The 19,148-nt window shown below is 38.1% G+C and overlaps 1 protein-coding gene across 1 annotated transcript in view; it reads left to right on the top strand.

Annotated features, from left to right (window-relative positions):
- ASPH (aspartate beta-hydroxylase) overlaps positions 1-19,148 on the top strand; it is a 182,423-nt gene that overhangs the window by 38,752 nt on the left and 124,523 nt on the right. The window contains 9 exon segments of the mRNA NM_001375359.1: positions 604-681; positions 4,652-4,774; positions 7,491-7,523; positions 8,525-8,581; positions 9,051-9,101; positions 9,543-9,575; positions 13,641-13,679; positions 14,605-14,640; positions 17,861-17,905. Coding sequence (NP_001362288.1) covers positions 604-681; positions 4,652-4,774; positions 7,491-7,523; positions 8,525-8,581; positions 9,051-9,101; positions 9,543-9,575; positions 13,641-13,679; positions 14,605-14,640; positions 17,861-17,905 — 495 coding nt within the window.

Here is a 19,148-nt window from a genome sequence, read left to right as displayed (position 1 = left end):
GGTGTTGTTGAAATGTTGTTATTGATATTGTTGATTTTTGTAATTTATACCTCTTTGAATCTGTGGATCTGACTATCAAATGGGTTTCTCTAAAGCTGAAAGGGCTGTCAGTTATAATAGAGGATCTTCTACTCAGCTTTGGGGAGTAGTCAGCCAATCCCAACCCTCTCAGTTTTCACACCAGCCAGGTGGCCCTTTCCTCTGACTATCAGGGAAGAGAGTGGTCCACCTTGTAGCTTAATGCATTTTGGCTTCATCTTCTACATTTTAATCTTTATTTCCCAGTACTTCCCTTTCTGAAAGCTTTGCCCATCCCATTTTCCTTTTTCTCTCATTATTGTGAATTGTGTTAATTAGAAACTGAAATAATTTTGCACTGTGAGGTTTTTGTTAAATTTATGTCTGCTGCCAAAATAAAACCAATCTTAAATATTTACTGTATCAACATAGGAAAAAAAAGTGCTAAGCTGATGTGAAAAGGTAGCATATAGTTTGGTGAACCAAATATATTTGTTTGAATGTGTGTACATGGATGTCATGTTTCATGTTCTCCATTAATATCTAGATTTTTTTCTACTTGGTAATGTTTTGTCATCATTTTAGGACCTCAGAACACTGAAGATGAAGTACAAGAAGTACAAATTGAGTCCCTTCTCCATGAGGCAGTATACACAGAACATGGTATGATTTAAAATCCATTTTCTTGTGCACTGCTTGCTGAAATAATGGTTAATGACATAAAGTGACTTGGATATTATTTTTAAATTTAGATAATAATTGAGTGGGTTTTTTAATTATTAGAGGACAAGTATTTCTGAAAGAGCACTAGACTTGTTTTATATTTCCCCACCTTACTGTTAAGGAACGTATTGCATAGAAATAATAAAGAAATGGTAAGAATAAATGAGAATAAACAAGTTAAGACCAAGCTATATCAAGAACAGATGGCAAGAACAGGGAGGAGGAAAATAGAACACAAGCAAGCAAGCTGTAATGGGCTATCTGGATGCTATTGTCAGCCTAAGCCTGCTGCATACTTGGGTGGTCGCCAAAGCATAGAGGAAAACTTTTAATTATGTCAATCATGTTACCAGAGAGGAAATGCTGTCTACTTAGAGAATATAAAACATTTTCTCAGCTCTTAACTTCTAAAGCATTTCTAATATATGCAGTTCTGTACAGAGAATATTAAATGATACTTTGAAAACCCATGTTTTAAGATTTTATGAGACTGTTTCTTGTAACATCCCTCGATAAAAGCAGAGAGCCTAACCGCAAGATGTAACTCACAAAGGGATTTCAAAGGCAGAACACGTGGTATCCTGATATGCCTAATGGTTTGGTGTGAGGCAAAGAAAGTCCTAAAAGAAAAAAATTATGTTTCTTAAAAACAAATGGGATTCTCTGTCATTGAAACTGCTTTAGCAGGCCTGCTAAACTAAGACTCAGTCTTAGATGTTTTGGGGGTCATGTATAAAGCACCTCATCCAGCTCTATCTGTGCTCTGCTGGGGAGACCAGCTGTGGCTAAGCTGTAGGTTTTTGCCATTGGCTGTTTAGGGTCTAGGAACCCAGGTCCTTTCATTACCAGTTCTGCTCAGCTAGGGGAGCCACTTCACCAGATCGTGCATTTACCTCTCTCTGCAAGCAGCAAGCATAAGCTTTCCCTCCTACATCTTTTAGCTTTAACCTAACACAAGGATGATACACCACTCTAAATAAATAAGTGATTGCCATATAATGAGGTCAGTGCCGTAACGGTGAAATGTAACGGCTCTGTGGGCCTGGTGTAGAGTCTGGGGTTAGGAAAGCCTTCTTAGAAGAGGTGACTTTCTGCCTTCGTAGCTGAACAATGGCGTCGTACTGCACTAGGCAAGTGTTGTTCCGAGAAGGTTCTAAGCAAAGGGCGTGGCATGTGCAAAATCCCAGAGGACAAGAGGATCCGAGAGTAGATCAGGGTGGCTGGCCCGTAGAGTACATAGGAGGAAAGTGTTTGTACTTGATTCACAGAGTAACCGGAACCAGTGGAGGGTGCCAGGGGTGCTGCCTTCTGTCTGCAGCATGAACACAAGTGGAGGGAGTATGCTGCGGGGAAGATGAGATGGGAGGCTGTACTGGTGATCCAAGTGGGTCATGATGGTCAGTCGAACTGAATTTAGCCAAGGTGGGGAGAGAGAAGCATGGGCAGATATGGTAGACGTTTGGGTGGGTGGGTGTAGGAAGCCAGATAGAAGGGGAAGACATCAAGTCAGCACCCTTGGGTTTCTGGCCACAAGCCTTCCTCTTCTTTATTTAGAAATTCACAGCAGCTGTGGCTTTAAATGTTATTTGTGTTGCTTCTGAGTGTGTATGTGCAGCCCCATCTTGTCCGAGCTCCTGGTTTATCCGCTGCCTGTTGATGTCCATGTTTTGTGGGTATCTCAGACTCAAAATGTACTTAAACAGAATTCTTGACTCCTTTGCATTTCATAGCTCTTCCTCCACTCCTTAAAATTTGGCTTTTACTGTATGTTTTTATATGTTAGGTCATGGTCTCCTCTCTACTTAGTAGCTGAAGCTAAAAACCTGGGGGTTTTCCTTACTTTCTCTCTCCTCTTCTTGCCTCATGTAACCTCACGGGCAGGTCCTGCTGATTTAGCCTCCAGCACGTACCTGGATGGCAGGGTGGCAGCATCACCATCCCCTCCTGCATGATGGCTGCAACAGCATCCAGTTGGGTCTGCATTTGATGTGCCTTGTGTAGAGCTGGTCCTTTTCTTTTTTTTTCCCCTCAGTTACTTTTCTCTAGCTCAAACGACCTCTCTTTTCCTTGTAATTGCCAAGTCTGTCTGCCTCAGGGCCTTTGTACTTGTTATATCTTGCGTGTGTGTGTGTGTGTGTGTGTGTGTTCCAGTCTTCACATCTTAACCGACTAAGTGGCCTCCCTGACCACTATCTCTGTGGTAGACTATCCACAGCATTGTTTCACTATTGTGTTTCAGGCCCTGTAGCTACCACGGACTAGCTGTGCGGCATCAGCCGAGTCTCTCAAGTTCCTTGTCCTTTGAAGGGGGGGATAATAGTACTTACTTCCTTGGGTTACTGTAATGGCTGCAGAGGGCTTGGCATTGCCTCAGACATAGTCAGCCTTCAGGGAACGTTTTGCTCATACCAGGCTGTCACTGACTGAGCAAGGGAGACTCACAGATAATGTGGGATGTTTGGTTGGTTTCCCTACAGAAAACAGAGACTTTCCATTACCTAGCGGTGGCTGAGAACTAAATCCTGCTCACATGAAAACCATGAAGTTGCATTGCAGAACATACTATGGCTAGAAGGAATATGGAAAGGGCTGTAAGGCAAAATCAGTGACAGAAATTAGACTTGGTGTCTGGTTTGCTGATAAGCAGAAAATCTGAAATGAGGAGAAACGATGTAGCAGGCTGTGATGAAAAGACAGAAAACAGATACATAGTGTGGCAGTAATGAGCCCACGTAGTTCAGTACCCGTGGAGAGCATCACTATGCCATACTAAAGGTGAGGGAAGGAAGCCTTGCTGCAGTGTGTGAGGAGAGTCCAGTGGCAGCAGAAATAGCAATATCCGTACAATGATGATGAAGTTGGTAACAAGAATGATACAACATTAACAATAACACTTAAATTCTTATTCTGGGCAAGGCAGCTTTCCAAGTGCTTTAATCCTCATAACACTGCTTATTATTTCCTTTTTATAGAAGAAAAATCCTTGACACCAGGTAGACATGTAACTTCTCCAGGGTCACACAGCTGGTGTGGAAAAACTAAATCTGGAGCCATACATTCCAGACCTCACACTCCTAACCACTTCACTGCCCTGTGAATGCAGCTAAGTCACTTGAGTTGGCTTGTTTAGAGTGTTATGTATAGGACCTACTCTGCTTGAAGCCATATCAAGTTACTATTGGGAGAATTTTTTACACCGTTAATGACAAGCTAAACCATATTGCAGAGGGATAATGTAGCATATCCAACATCTACACAAAAGAAGCAGAATAGTTCAGTATATCATAAAAGTGGTGTCAGAAGAGAAAAATGGGCATTTCTGCATAACTTACAGGCTAGACACAGCAATATTTAGATGCAAGGTAAAGTAACATGGGTGGCCTAATGTAGATGACCTAGCATATAGCTTAGAGAGGTATCTAGCTCTTCTTTGCAATAGAACCTCCATATAGAGTTAAGATTGTTACATGGAGTTTTATGCCACTTCTCAATAAGAGGTCACAAGTGATCTCTAACCTTGTGATAATTGAAGAGGCAAATATATTAATAATTATAAACTTATTTATTCATTCCTTAAATATTTATTGAGCATTTCCTATCGCTAAGCATGGCCCTAGGTGCTGGGCATACATAGTAAATAAAATATATGAGGTCCCTGTGCTTGGTGAGTTCATGTTCTAGTGAGAGAAGACCTTTCCCACTTCAGGTGGACTAGCACCTGACCGGAATGAGGACAGAGCTTCAGAGTGGGCAACACTATGTGCCATGGTCCAGATGAGGGGCAGGGAGTGTGCAGCAGCAGGAACAGGTGTGTGGCAGCCCTTCAGAAGGGGTTCATGTGTCCATGCTGGCTGCTGCCTGTGGGCCTTGTTGTGAACTCGTATGACTTTGTTCTTTATGATTGTTCAAGGAGACGATGTGCAACAAGAAGAGGATGGGCAAGTGAGAGAACCACAACCAGAAGATGATTTCCTTGTAGGAAGTGATACAGATGATAGATATGAGCCCCTGGAGACTGGAACATTTCATGAAGGTAGAAAAAATAATCAACATTTTTGTTTCCGAATGAAACACAATAGTTTGTAGTTATGATTATCGAAGTCTTTCTTATACACCTTTAAAATCAAAATTTTTATCTGAAGTTTGTTTTTAAGTTGAAGCTGGGAAGTCCATTTAGAACTAAGTTTTTCCCTAAAATAAATAGACCCTGATTTTGATTCAAAGCACTTTAAAGGAAACTGTCAGAATGTATAAATTCCTTATGGAAAGTGAAATGTTTTAGCACATTACTTTTACTCTACACTGCTTCCTACAGTGCCATGTGTTAGAAGAAATTCAGAAAATTGATAAAATATTTTACTTTGCAATCACAGACTCTTGTTTTAACATGAACTCTGTAGTCACAGTCACATAAGAACATAATTCTTAGCTTCTATACCAGGCATTGAGAACCTTTTCCTGTAAATAGCTAGAGGATCAATATTTTAGGCTTTACAGACCATACGGCCTTTATTGCAACTACTCAGCTCTGCTGTCATAGTGCAAAAGTAGCCCTGAACAATACCTAAATGGGTAGGTATTGCTATGTTCCAATAAAACTTTATTTACAAAATCAGGAGACAGGCTCGCTCTGAGCTACAGACCATACTTTGCTGACATCTGTTCTGTGTCAGTATCTTCAATTAAATGCTGGTTATTTAAATATCCATTGAGTAGCTGCCTTGTATCGTTTGCAGTAGGCAAGTTAGAGCTGTAGTTACTCACTGTTGACATATAGAGACAAGTAATTTCTGTGATGATGAAAGCTTTTTCATATATTTTGTGTTCTGCTATGATTTAATGTGACACTATCACAGTTATTTGAAGCCTCATTAAATAAGCACATGTGCTTTGTTCTTATGGTATCTATTCTCCGTTCTTTTTTCTTAAGGTGGTCCTTTAAGACTTTAATGAGTTCTTGAAAGATTTTTTTTTTTTTACTTTTAAATTAATTTATTTTAAAGTAAGCTCTATGCACAATGTGGGGCTTTAACTCACAACCCTAAGATCAAGAGTCACACGCTCTACCAACCGAGCCAGCCAGGCACCCCGAAAGATTTTAATCCACAAATTGTACTTTGATTGATAAATGTTTTATTCAGAATATATAAGTATATAAATGATATAATTGTATGTATATGATTTTATACTTAAAATGAATACTAGTGAAACATAAGGTCTTGGATGTGGAGTCAGAGAAAGAATTTCTTGTGAATATGGTCCATATAAGATGTACTTGATGTTCCTACAAATAGTTTTCAATCTTGAATGCAATTAAGATCACCTAGAGAGCTTTTAAAAACTTTGACCCCCCAGACAAAGTGAATTAGAATGTTTGGGGTGTGGGATCTCAAAAATGGCCAATTGTAGAAGCTCCTCAGGTCATACCAAAGTGCAGCCAAGATTGAGCAGAAGTGTGGCTAGGCTGTTTATTTTTTCATGTGTCTCACCTCCTGTCCTAGGCTTCTGGGTATGAATAAGCTAAGGCCTGTATGTCCATGCTGATAGCCAATGAGAATCGGTTGGAGAGGTAGCCTGGTCACAATACAATTGGTAAATGGTTGCTAGGACTTATCTGTTTATTTATTTATCTACCTATTTATTTATTTTAAAAAGAGAACTTTAGACTTTTAATTATCATATGATTTCTTTGGGGAAAAAAATGATTCTAAGTAGGGGTGTTGATAAAATGATTTCGCATTTTCCTAATATCTCTTGCTCCCTCCTGTCTTCAGCCAGGTTGGCTCAGGAAGATTGACAGTTACTCAGAATCTTGGTATCTTAGATGTTCCTTATAGAACACAATTCAGTTAAGACACTCACATAGGGAATTTGATGTTTTCAAGGTTAGGAGTTATAGATTGAGGGTAGGAAGAAATATTTCTAAAAAGTTTATAAATTGAGGAAACCTTACTTTCTGACCTAAACTTTAATTGGGGTGTAGATTTAGTGTGAACTTAAAAGTTGTTTGTTAAAAGTCTTCAGAAATTAAGAGTTGTTACACTTCATATAGTTTTTACATTAACTGGGATCAGTGGAGTAGTGAGGATTCTGTGGCAGCAGCACTTTGCTACTAGGAGTATTATGAACACATTTGCCTTTTAGCTCCCCGTGTCAGTCTCCTTCAGGGATGCCTGGGTGGCTTAGTGGTTGAGCGTCTGCCTTTGGCTCAGGGCATGATCCCGAAATCTCAGGATCAAATCCATATTGGGCTCCTTGTGTGGAGCCTGCTTCTCCTGTCTCTGCCTCTCTCTCTGCTTCTGTTTCTCTCATGAATAAATAAATAAAATCTTAAAAGAAAAAAAAAAAAAAAGAAAGTTTCCTTCATTCTTCCTTGTATTCCCATCTGTAGACACTATTTTCTGGAGAAAATAGGACACCACAGTGGAACTTGAAGTAGACTAGGAATTAGCCCCTTTCCTGGGTCCAGCCTTGTCACTATGTTACTCTGTTCAAATCATCCTGTCGTTAGTACAGGCTATGGTGGTGTTGAGTGGATCTACGAGAATGTGTGAGGCATTTCTAGGTGTAGTTCTAGTAATAAGATAAAGTGTTTAGCAGACAGTTAATGGCTATTTTCATGTTTTATTTTAATAATTATTTGCTTTCAAAATAAGATCAATGATAAGCATAGATTAAGAATATACTCTACAGTAAAATTGTAGAATTTTATGAAAGTGGTACTATTGATTTGATGTTATTCTTTTCAGAAACTGAAGATAGTTACCATATAGAAGAGACAGGTGAGATTTAAGCTTAATACTATCCTTTTTTAATTAGAATGAGTCTTTTCCTATAAAAGAACATTGTGAGAGAGAAAAACATTATCTGAATATCTATTAATAATATATTTTATATCATAAAATACCATATAATATGTAGTTAATTATATAAACATGTATATAATATATCATGAATTCATATATATGTTTCTTTGTGATAATAGTTTTTGTGCTTTTGACGTCTGCTTCCTGAGGATAAATTCCCAGTAGTGGGACTACTAGGCCAGAAAATACAGTAGAAGTGCATGTTTTGTTGTCTTAAATTAGAAAGTCAATGAAAAGTCACAATTGTGTGTTGTCACTGGTCACACATCCCTAGAAGATAATGGCCTCATTGGAGAGGAACATGTCATCTTTCAGAAAGCCTGTGTTGACTAGTTTTTCTCCCAGTGCTGGAATAGATGCCTTTCTCTGTACATGAGAACCACATGATATTCTTGGCTGGCATTTAGGACCTGTATTGTTTCAACAATATGTATTTGTAAATACTAGAATTATATTGCAGTCTGGGAGTCCTCAGGTACTGAGTCCAAGTGTGAGGGGCTGGGAAGTGTGTGTGTGCGTGTGCATGTGCATGTGTCCTTGATCAGGCACACTCTGTGGCAGGTGCTTGCTGAGTGGATGAGAGGTCGGCTCACCTGCCATCTCCTTGCTCTCAGTCTCTCTCTCATTAGTCTTTTACTGAATGTAGTTGAACTTGCATAATCTAAATGAGACTGTAACTTCACCATCTCGTGGTTTGATTCTAAACCCATTGATGATGGAGACTGTCTCATTCATCTTTGTATCTGGCATTTCGCAAAGGTAGCACCTGGGTGTTCTATGAGTGAATATAAATGTGAGCATCATTATGATTTTACAATTCTGTTATTATTAGATGTTGTGTTTTTCCTATTTTGAATATTGAGTATAATCGTTCTTGAGATATATTTGCAATTTCCTAATCACTTCTTAATTTACAGCTTCACAGGCTTATAATCAGGATATGGAAGAGATGATGTATGAGCAGGACAATCCAGGTTTGTGATATGTGTTTCTGTTTGAGCACTGGCCAAGGCCATTTTACCCCAGGTTTAATATTCTCATTTATCGTAGAGTCCTCTTTGTAATACAATCATTTTTGGTTGCCCAGATGTTTATAGAAATTCCTGAATATAGTTTAATATTACATCGAGGAATGAGGAAAAGAGGAGATGTATTTTTCAAACCACCATTGGAACTTTGCTCTTTGTAGATAGGACACTGGAAATGTGATTTGCAAATTGACGAGGCAGTATGATGTAGTGGAGTCTGACTGGTTCTGCTCCTTCCTATCTTTGGGACTTAGAAAATTATGGAACTGTATTCAACTTAAATTTTATTAGATGGTAATGATAATATCTGTCTTACAGTTGTGAAGATTAGAATTTGTAAATACTTTAGAATGGCATCTGGTAATGTGTTCGATTTTTTTCATGTTTGACAGAGGTGTATATTTTTTCTTTTTAGATTCGATGGAGCCAATAGTAGGTGATGATGCAAGAACATACCATGAAGCAGGTATTGGATGAATATTTTCATTAGATTGTAAACATTACTCAAGCCTTTACAGTTACAGTGCTATGTTAACCTGGTGATTTTTCTCTCAAAGGAGTCAAAAGTAATTTTAACACCTAATACAAGTCTTTTTGCTTTATAACAAGATGAGATTATGAAAAGAATATCAAGCTTTCATATTTTAGCTTGTCTACACTGGCACCATGACAAAACACGAATCCTTAATGCTACTTTTGCATATCTTTATACCAGTTTGAGGAATTTTTATGAAAATAATTTACTTGTCCTTTTGTCTAGTTGTTTTTGAGCAAAGGTACTTATCACTGACTGCAGACACTAATATTTAAGGGTATAATTCTGTATTTGAGATTAAGTTGTATTTTTTAGCTAAGCAATTACATAGAATGACCCATTTAATACTGAGTTTTATTCTCTCTTTTGCAGATGACCTTACATACCAAGACTATGATGAACCAGGTTTGGAAATGCTTCTTAACTTTAAGCCGCCTACTTGTTTTACAGTCTACTCATAATTTGACTGTAGAGTATAGAGAATAATGTTTTAAGCTACAAATACCATAACTTAAAATCACCAAATGAATGGGAGTTTTCAAAGAATTTACTTGGGGAGATTGTTTACCTCCTCCAGTGGTTCTGCCATTAACTAATTTCTTAAACTCTTCGCAAGTTGCCTTTGGAAGCAGTTGAAAATCATTCACTAAAGCTTATCTCATTTATATTCATAGCTCTCTTTGATTAAAATATAATAATGCTTTATTATATTTTAATAAATAAATGGTGGAGAACTAGTCAAAGTTTAATGACTAGTTTCTTCTACATAGTAATCCCACTCTTAAAGGTGATGGACCTGCTAGCATGGAGAAAGGTACAAAATAATTTCATTGCAGACTTGAAAGTGGCATAATTATTGTGGCTTGAGTGGCATTAGATTCAGATTTAGACAATTATAGCTTCGTTTGTTTCCCAAGCACTTCTATTCTGCCTTATTAAACTTCATGATGTAGATTCTATTTTTACTACTTCCCAGATGAAAGAAATAAAGTTCAGAGAATGTAAGTGATTTACATAAGTTCATATGACTAAGAAATGATAAAGCCAGTGGTGTATCATTTTTATTCCACCACCTTCACAAATGACTCTAAAAGGAAAGAGTCAATTGAGCATAACTTCATGTGTGAAGCAAGAAGAGGGAAGAAATGTATAGTGCTTGAGGTAAATATGGAGGACTTTCTGTGTACTGGATGGTTTTGGGAGCTTGACATTTAATATGAATGATATTATAAGGAATTAAATAACTTGGCCACTATGATTGCATCTAGCTTTTCTTTTTCAGTTTCAAATTTAAAGGAGAAAATAGGAATTTGGAAATTAAAAATTACATGGAGAGATGAGACTTGAGATACTTTTCTGATTTCTGCCACTCATTATAATGTTTGTCTAAATATGCTAGAAAGAACATGTTTGGAAGGGAATTTGCAGACTAGATCCAGAGAACTTTAAAATCAAACTTGAAAGAAGTATAAAATTAGATACTGTGTTAAAAAAGATGTTGTAAAAATAAATGTATTTTCATAGGCAGAATATCAGAATAAGTATAATTCAACAGGTTAAAAAGAGTAATAAATAGGACGTAGGGGGGTCATCAAGATTTGAGACACTTTGGATCTCAAGATTTTAAGATATTTAGATTACGTTGCTATAAAACCTAAACTTTTTCAAACAAAAGGGAAGTAATAGAATTATTAATAGGATTGTACACTATGTTCTAAAAAGATACCTTAGTGAAATTTAGGAACCAGAATGGGGAAACCCAAGTGAACATGTAAATGAAGCCATAAGTAGGATGAAGACAAAACCATTTTTCAGTAGGAGAAGAGAATATATTCTGTATTAAACTCCCTACATCTAGAACCTAAACCTGGAAAACATGTGGCTTACTAAAGCTGGGGAGGGAACCAACTTTGCACATAAAAAATCTAGGAAGCATATGTATTTGAATATACCTAGCCTATATTAAATAAATCTAGGAAATGCAAGTAGTACCATCTTACCATCTGATTGATTTATTCATATGCTGCATATGCATTAACTATCTTATGTCCTAAACATAGGACTGGAGCAGTTCTAGTGAGGAACATACACACGGTTCATATTCCCACAGACTATATTTTACCTGGTAGAGGGGGATATTGGGGGAGGGTAGAAATTATACAGATAACTTCAATTTAGTGTTTACTCACAATTGTGCTAAGTGCTGGTGAGAACAAGGATAGTGTGTAACAAGAGCACACAGTGAAGAGAAACCTAGTTAGTTAATGGACCAGGGAAGGCTTCCCTAAAGTTTGGAGGTGAAAGTTAGAGCCATTGACAAGTCAAGGGGAAGGTGGCTGGAATGTCTTAAGCCTCTGAGGTGAGAAGATGTGTCTGGAGTGCTGGCAGTCTAATCTGGGCTTGGACTGCACTATGTCTAGGGTCCAGAGGATGTCTAGAGATAGTTTGGGATGTTTACCTACCCTTAGGCATCATTCAAGGCACTACAAAATCAGATACACATTTTGCCTGGCATGTAGCAAATAGACTGGAAAGAAACAAGAATGGATGTGGGGAGACTAGTTAGTTTAGTGCGGTTATCTCAATCTGATCTTGCCCCGAGTCCCATTTTCTGCCAAAAGAGGAATCAGAGAAGATAAGTTTCAGGAAAGAGATGTTCAGCAGTGTCCCATGCCACTGAGGAGCCACGCAAGGTGAGCACTGAAAACATGCATTTGATCTAGTATGATAGTGGCTTCCCAATGACGTTGGCAGGAGCCATTTTCAAAGGGCAGAGATAAAGTAGTTTATACCAGGGTGGTGGCAGTAAAAGGAAGCAGACAAGCTGAGACATGTAAGGAGATAAAATTGACAGGGTGTGATGTGTGTGGATATAGCTGGGTTGAAAAAGCACGATGTCACGAACCCCATCCACTGTTCAGCTTGTTCCCTTGATGGATAGTGGTGCTTTTTCCCAAAGATAGGCAAGACTAGAAAACAGAAACGAGCCAAGAGGCCATGAGTCCAGTCTGTACATGTCGACTGTATGTCAAGACATCCAGGGGGGATATCTAATAAGCCAATTGGTGCTTGGATCTCAGCAGAGACATCTAATTCTTGGCTATAAGTTTGGGAATCTTGAGTCTAGATAAGGTAATTGAAACCAAAGGCTGAGATCACTTATGGAGGGAGGACTGAGTTGGGGGGAATGGGAGGCTCTGTGGCTCACCACCATGAAAGCTAATATTTAATGCCTGGTAGGACTAGGGTAGGTGATGAAGATTGAGGAGAAAAGAAGGAATAAAAGGAGAACATGGTCACAGTGAAGTCCAAGGGCAGTAGTGTTTGAGAAGGAAGGAGCTGCTGAGAGATCTAACTTGGCAAGGTGGAACACCTCCATTAGATGGAATAAGGGGCTCACTGGTGGTCTCAGAGGAGTTGTGTCAGGGATGAGTCAGGGCCGCAAGAGAGATGGTTCAGGAAGGAAAGGAGGAGTGAAACAGCAAATGTAAATGACTGAAGAAATTAGATTATGAAATGGAGGGGGAGAGATGGGGAAAAGGGAAGTAGGCTCAATAAAGGGCCTTTTTTTTTTTTAAGTTGGTAGAGACTTGAGCATGTTTAAATACAACACAGTTCAAAGGAATGGAGCGAGCAAACAGGCACTGCCCCTTTGTTTTACCAAAACCACCAGAAGGACAGAGGATGATGGATTAAAAATTTTCCCTTACTTTACCCAGTGCTGAGAATAATATCTGAAATATAGTAGGTGCTCGAAAAATTTCCTTTATTAAATGATCATAAGGAATACATTTATAACTATGCTAGGAAAATAAGAAAGCTCGCTCTAAGCACACCAAAAAATTTGAGGCGTTTTTGGAGAATGGAAAAAGCTGGGATGAAGTTGATGAAAAAGCTGTGACCCAGCTGAACCCGAGAGAAGAGACCAGAGCATCTTTTACAGCAGAACAGAGAGCCACTGAGCCCCGTACAGGTCACAAGAGGAGAAATGATGGGTGCAGGGCAGTGAGTTCAGGACCTGTAAGCTGAGCCTTTGTGCTGTGGGGCTGGCACCACGAGTGTTTGCCCCCAAGTGGAAGATCTGAGAGCTGTTGCCTAAGCTCAGAACCCTCCCCTGCAGACATGAAAAAAATAGAGAAAGGAAATTCACTGCCACTGGGAGTAAACAGATTTTGGATCCTGGTAACAAGTAATTGGGGAAGAACCTTAATTTCCCCCATTTTACACTAAAAAATATCTGTAACTGCCGCTCTCTTTTGGCTAAAAGGGGGCTGGCCTACTTGGAATCTGGGCTTGTTTGACTCCACACCAAACTGCTCCCCTCCTCAGCCTGCCACTTCCCAGCAACTATGCCCCAGGGTTCAAGGACGAATGAGACATCATCTGTGCTCATGAAACCATAGAGCGAACGCTGTGTCATAGTGAGAATTATGTAGTCCTAACGGATTATTTTTTCTGTGTATCTTCTAGTATATGAACCACCGGAAAATGAAGGGCTAGAAAGTTCAGGTAAGCTCTTTCTCTAAGCAGGTGTCTCCTGCAAGTCAGTCCCACCCCCCTTATATTTATTAAAAGTCTGATAGCTTGTGGAATAAAGACAGAGGTAGTAAAAAATACAAGACATGTTCAAGTATCCAAGGAAGTAATTGCATATTGTCAATATTGTTCCCTTATGCAAGTTTTATGTCATCGGGGATGATGTCGGCCTATTTGATATATTCTTTGAATATAATTTAGGAATTAAAGTTGATATGCTAATATAAATCAGAGAGGGAGACAAATAAAAGACTCCTAATCAGGAATGGTTGGGTGGCTCAGTGGTTGACCAGCTGCCCTCGGCTCAGGGCAGATCTTGGGGCCCTGGGATCTAGTCCCACATCAGGCTTCCCTTGGGGAGCCTGCTTCTTCCTTTGCCTATGTCTCTGCCTCTCTCTGTGTATCTCTCATGAATAAATAAATAAAATCTTAAAAAAAAAAAGACTCTTAATCATAGAAAACATACTGAGGGTCACTGGAGGAGAGGGGAGTGGGGGATGAGGTAATTGGGTGATGGGTATTAAGGAGGGCATGTGATGTAATGAGTACTGGGTGTTACATAAGACTGATAAATCACTGGCCTCTAAAAAAAAGTAATTAGTGGATATTCTTTGGGTAATTTTAGAATAATATTAGATGTTGAACCATTAAAAAATAATTTTTAAAAAGGAGGGTGTGTGATGTAATGAGCACCGATGAATCAGTGACCTCTACCTTTGAAACCCATAATATATGTTAATTAACTGAATTTATATAAAATTTAAAAAAATACTTAGGAGTCTCCATAAGAAGCCCCAGTCTAAAAAGAGCCAAATTTAGTTATCTTAGTAGAGATAAGTTAATTTAAGGATCTAGTGTGAGATAATGTAAAATGTGTTTGGTTTTTTTTTTTTTTTAGATAATGCTGGAGAAGATTCAAACATAATTTTAGAAGGTAAGTTAATTTTATAGAGATAGTTTTACTTTTTGTATTCAAACTACATTCATGTATTCAAGAGATACGTATTGGACACTTTGCTATCTATAGGATGTCCAGGGCTAAGAGGGTGCAAGCGAAGATGATGGAGATAGCATTTCTGGTTTCCTTGGAATTGGCATTCTTATGGCCAAATATGATAAAGTAACTACAAATTATGAAAAGGGTGATAAAAGAGATAAAACCAGGATACTACAATAGCAAATAACTGGTTTCGGCAAGGCTCCTCTAATGAGGGGGTGGTTTTGTCAGATGGAGTTAGCCTTGGGCAGGGATGGGTTAAAAGTTGGGTTCTTTATGTTGTTCAGCTGGACCGACTTATTTTTTTTTTAAGATTTTATTTATTTATTTGAGACAGAGCACGAGCAGGGAGCAGAGTCAGGAGGAGAGGGAGAAGGAGACTCCCTGAGGACAGGGAGCCCAATGCAAGGCACAGTCCCAGGACCTTGAGATCATGACCTGAGCCAAAGGCAGACACTTAACTGACTGAGCTGCCCAGGCAGCCCTAGACAAATGATTTTCAAATCCATTCTTTTCTCTGTGGCTCTAGTGCTCTAGTTCAGCCATCATCACCTTCCTGGACAACAGTGGTAGCCTTCTAGCCCATCTTCTCAACTAGATACTTGTGTTCTTCAAATCCATTTGTCAGGATGCCATTAGGGTGATCTATTCAAAAGTACTGGTTAGGCTATATCAACCCTGTGCCTAAACCCTCTTTTCTTCCCCATCTGTGTCAGGATGATTATTTTCTGTTACAGGTAATAGAAAATAAACTTGAATTGGCTTAAGCATTAAAGATTCAGGTGACAAATCAGTTGTGAACACGGAGGACCTAATGAATCTAGATTATATTCCAAGTGCAGTGGGAATCTGGGAAAAATACTTAAATGAGATATAGCATACTCTGACTTACTTTAAACAATTACTTTCATTCGTAGTTAGGAAATGGATTGAATGGAGAAATGGAGGCAGGGACCACCCTGTTAGGAAATGATTGTACCAATCCAGGAAGTGATCATGGTGGCCTGGAGTAATGTTATGGCAGTGGAAATGACATGGAGGAGGAAGTTTTGTATTTTAAATGTATTTTTGAATTACAACTGATGAAACTTTCTGATGGTTGTGAAGGAAAGAGAAATAAAGGGAGACTTTGGTCTGGTTTGAATAACTGTCGGATGAGGAGGCAATCTACCAAGAAGAAAACTAGGATATATAAGAAACTGGTTTAGAGGAGAAAACCAAGGCTTATTTTAAGTTTGGGAATGAAGTGAGATTCCCACGTAGAGGTTTCAAGTAGCAGGTTGGATATACCAATGATACGAACTAGATGGGTGAGACCTGAGATTGATATGTTTGGGAGCCCTCATGAAGATGGGAGTTGAAAGCCTTACTGAAGTGGATTTAACAAGTTCCGGAGTAAAGAAAATCAGGTTGTGCTGATATAATTAATTCATAATTACCTTTTAAAAAATCCTCTCACTACATTGTTACCAGAATAAATTTCAGGTAAATTTGTTAAATGTATACTTTTTTAATACAATCAGTTGAAAATTTAATTTATCTTGCAATAATAAGAATAAGGCTTTCTTAGTATAACATCAATGATGGAAATAACAAAGTGATCAATACTTTATGATGCACATAGTTTTTTCAAACCTAAAATGACAAATAAAAGAAATTCTGAGAAAAAAATATTAGTGAAGATGATAAAGTGCTAATAGATCTCTGATTTAACCAAGAGTAAAATCAGTACGCAAACCTTAACAAGCCAGTCACAACAGAGAAAGCTAGTAAGCACTCACAGTACTGCCACTAAAACAACAAAATATGCCAGAATATTAATAGTGATCAGTGGGAATAGGTGAGATTTTTTTTCCTTGTATGTAAAATATTTCCAAATCTTCCATTCGGGTATGTATTATTCTTAAAATTAGAAGCAAATTAGTGTCAGAAGGAAAATGATTCAAATAGCTGCATAATTAACAAGAGTTTTAGAAAATGCTATAAAAATTCTTCCTTTTGACCGAAGTCTGTTACAAGTCTTTAGGAGGCAGGGCAGCCCGGGTGGCTCAGCGGTTTAGCGCCGCCTTTAGCCCAGCCCAGGGTGTGATCCTGGAGACCCAGGATCGAGTCCCACGTCGGGCTTCCTGCATGGAGCCTGCTTCTCCCTCTACCTGTGTCTCTGCCTACCTCTTTCTCTCTATGTCGCTCATGAATAAATAAATTTTAAAAACTTAAAAAAAATAAATAAGGGGATCCCTGGGTGGTACAGTGGTTTAGCGCCTGCCTTTGTCCCAGGGCGCGATCCTGGAGACCCGGGATCGAATCCCATGTCAGGCTCCCGGTGCATGGAGCCTGTTTCTCCCTCTGCCTGTGTCTCTGCCTCTCTCTCTCACTGTGTGCCTATCATAAATAAATAAAAATTTAAAAATAAATAAATAAATAAATAAATAAATAAATAAATAAATAAATAAAATTAACAAGTCTTTAGGAAGCAAAAGGAAAGCTGATACAGTCTTATCTCTAGGTTAAGGGAATGCTCAGTGGGTTGTTAGATATGAAGATCTTCATATATATGTAATTTTATAGAGTGAATTAGATCAATATATTATTATACCATTATGTGATAAGGTCTACAGTCTCTTTAGTTGCAAATGGGTTGAAGTAGCCAGGGAAAAAGGCGAGATGTTTAAAGTCATATCCATATTTTTGTCTAGTCTTAGAATAGTATTTTTCAGAAACTTTATTAAGGATATGGATTTACTTTTAGGATTCTATTTCAGTTTCTTTGTCTTTTGTTCACATTAAAATTAGGGTTATGAGTTAAAAACATTTTAACAAGATATTTTAAATATCTTTTCTCAGCTTTCTTATCAAGTCTGATGCAAAATTGTGGTGAAGACCTAGGTTTTAGTTCATATCTCCTTTGCCCAGGCAGTGAGTCAGTTAGGCAGATAACGGAAAGCCTATTTTACAGAACATTTGCAAAGCAAACAACATTTTGCCAGGTTATAGCTAATTCTTTGTTGTAATCGTGGGAAAACCTAATGTTTTTGTGATCATTGCAATCAAATCCCAAAAATGTCTGTAAAAATAATCACAGTAACTTAAATACAATCTGTTTTTTAAATACTGGTCAGCAATATGTAATGGATTGTAATTTTGTTATTTATTTTAGAAGTATACATGCCCCCTGCGGAAGAACAACAGGAAGTACCCCCAGGTATGACATTTTGCTAGATGTACTGCCTTTTCCTTTTCTGTTTACTCTAGAATATACTGTTGATACTCACATAGCTCTATGAAATCAGTCTATGAAGAGCAAAAATCCTGAGAGAAAGATTAATTATACCAAAATTCAAAAAGAAGATTATCTGTGTTTTGATCAGTTGAGCCAAAGTAAAGGGAAATACACATCAGATTCAGTCTAGTACATGTTTGTTGAGCTAGAAAGTGAGGAGCATTAATGATCAAAGTAACATGATCTTTGCCTTTATAGATGGTAGTTAGTAGTAGTAGTAGTAGTAGTAGTAACTAGGTGGGGCTTTTTCCTTTTTTTATTTTTTTCTAATTGACAAGCTAATTGATGGAGGATATGGAATCAGAACTGCCTTAAGATGGAAGTTTAATAGTGCATTATTTTGTTACTATCTTCTTCCGTTCTCCATTTCCATGAGCGCATCTTAGTACCCTGGGTGATCCCAACTGGCTCCCTAGGCCTTGGCAGTACCTGAAGTCTTTCCTTCCAGCCCACTGAGTTAATCCATTTCTGTACTTTTCTCTCCCCTCTACCACATGTCCCTCTCATCAGCATTGAATTCAGAGAATGGGAACACCATTTTGACCAAATCCTTTGTTTTCAAATGGCATTTTAGAGATGACATTAACTCTACCTATAAAATGAACACACAAGCCTCCTGTTCTTATTGTGGGAAAAAAAAACATGTTTTTGTAAAGAGAGAAACTTCCAGTACCTCTGTCCTAGGTGTATTTCTTCCTGCTTCTGTATTTTATTTCTGTTTTCTTTCTTTTTGTGTCATTTATTGGTTGACTTTTTGCTCATATTTTTTACATTATGCTTACTGTGAATTTTGTAGTGATGATGTGCATTACTATTTGTGCTTTTGGTAGAAATAATTATAACTGCCAAAATCTACTGAGTAACAAATTTCAAGGAAAAAAGTGACTTTTATAATCAAAGAATATTTTTAGTTCTATACCCCAGCTCATCTGTGCTTATGTCATGATTGGTGAGATGTTTCAGGGTTTTGTCATACCATGTACATTTATAGTACTAGGTCTAAATACTTAAGAGAACTGAGCTGTTGGTATTATAATGTGAATGAGAATAGAAATCCATGGAGAAATTGGTCTTTTACATGATGAATACTGAGCGGGTGTGTGTATTTGGTGTTTAGGAAAGGTGCAGAGAACACGGAGAGCCAATGTTTCTATCCTACATTTAT

Source organism: Canis lupus, chromosome 29 (genome assembly GCF_011100685.1).
Source record: "Canis lupus familiaris isolate Mischka breed German Shepherd chromosome 29, alternate assembly UU_Cfam_GSD_1.0, whole genome shotgun sequence".
Classification (NCBI taxonomy): domain Eukaryota; kingdom Metazoa; phylum Chordata; class Mammalia; order Carnivora; family Canidae; genus Canis; species Canis lupus.
The sequence above is the reverse complement of the archived record's forward strand: the minus strand, read 5'-3'. Positions and strand labels throughout refer to the sequence as shown.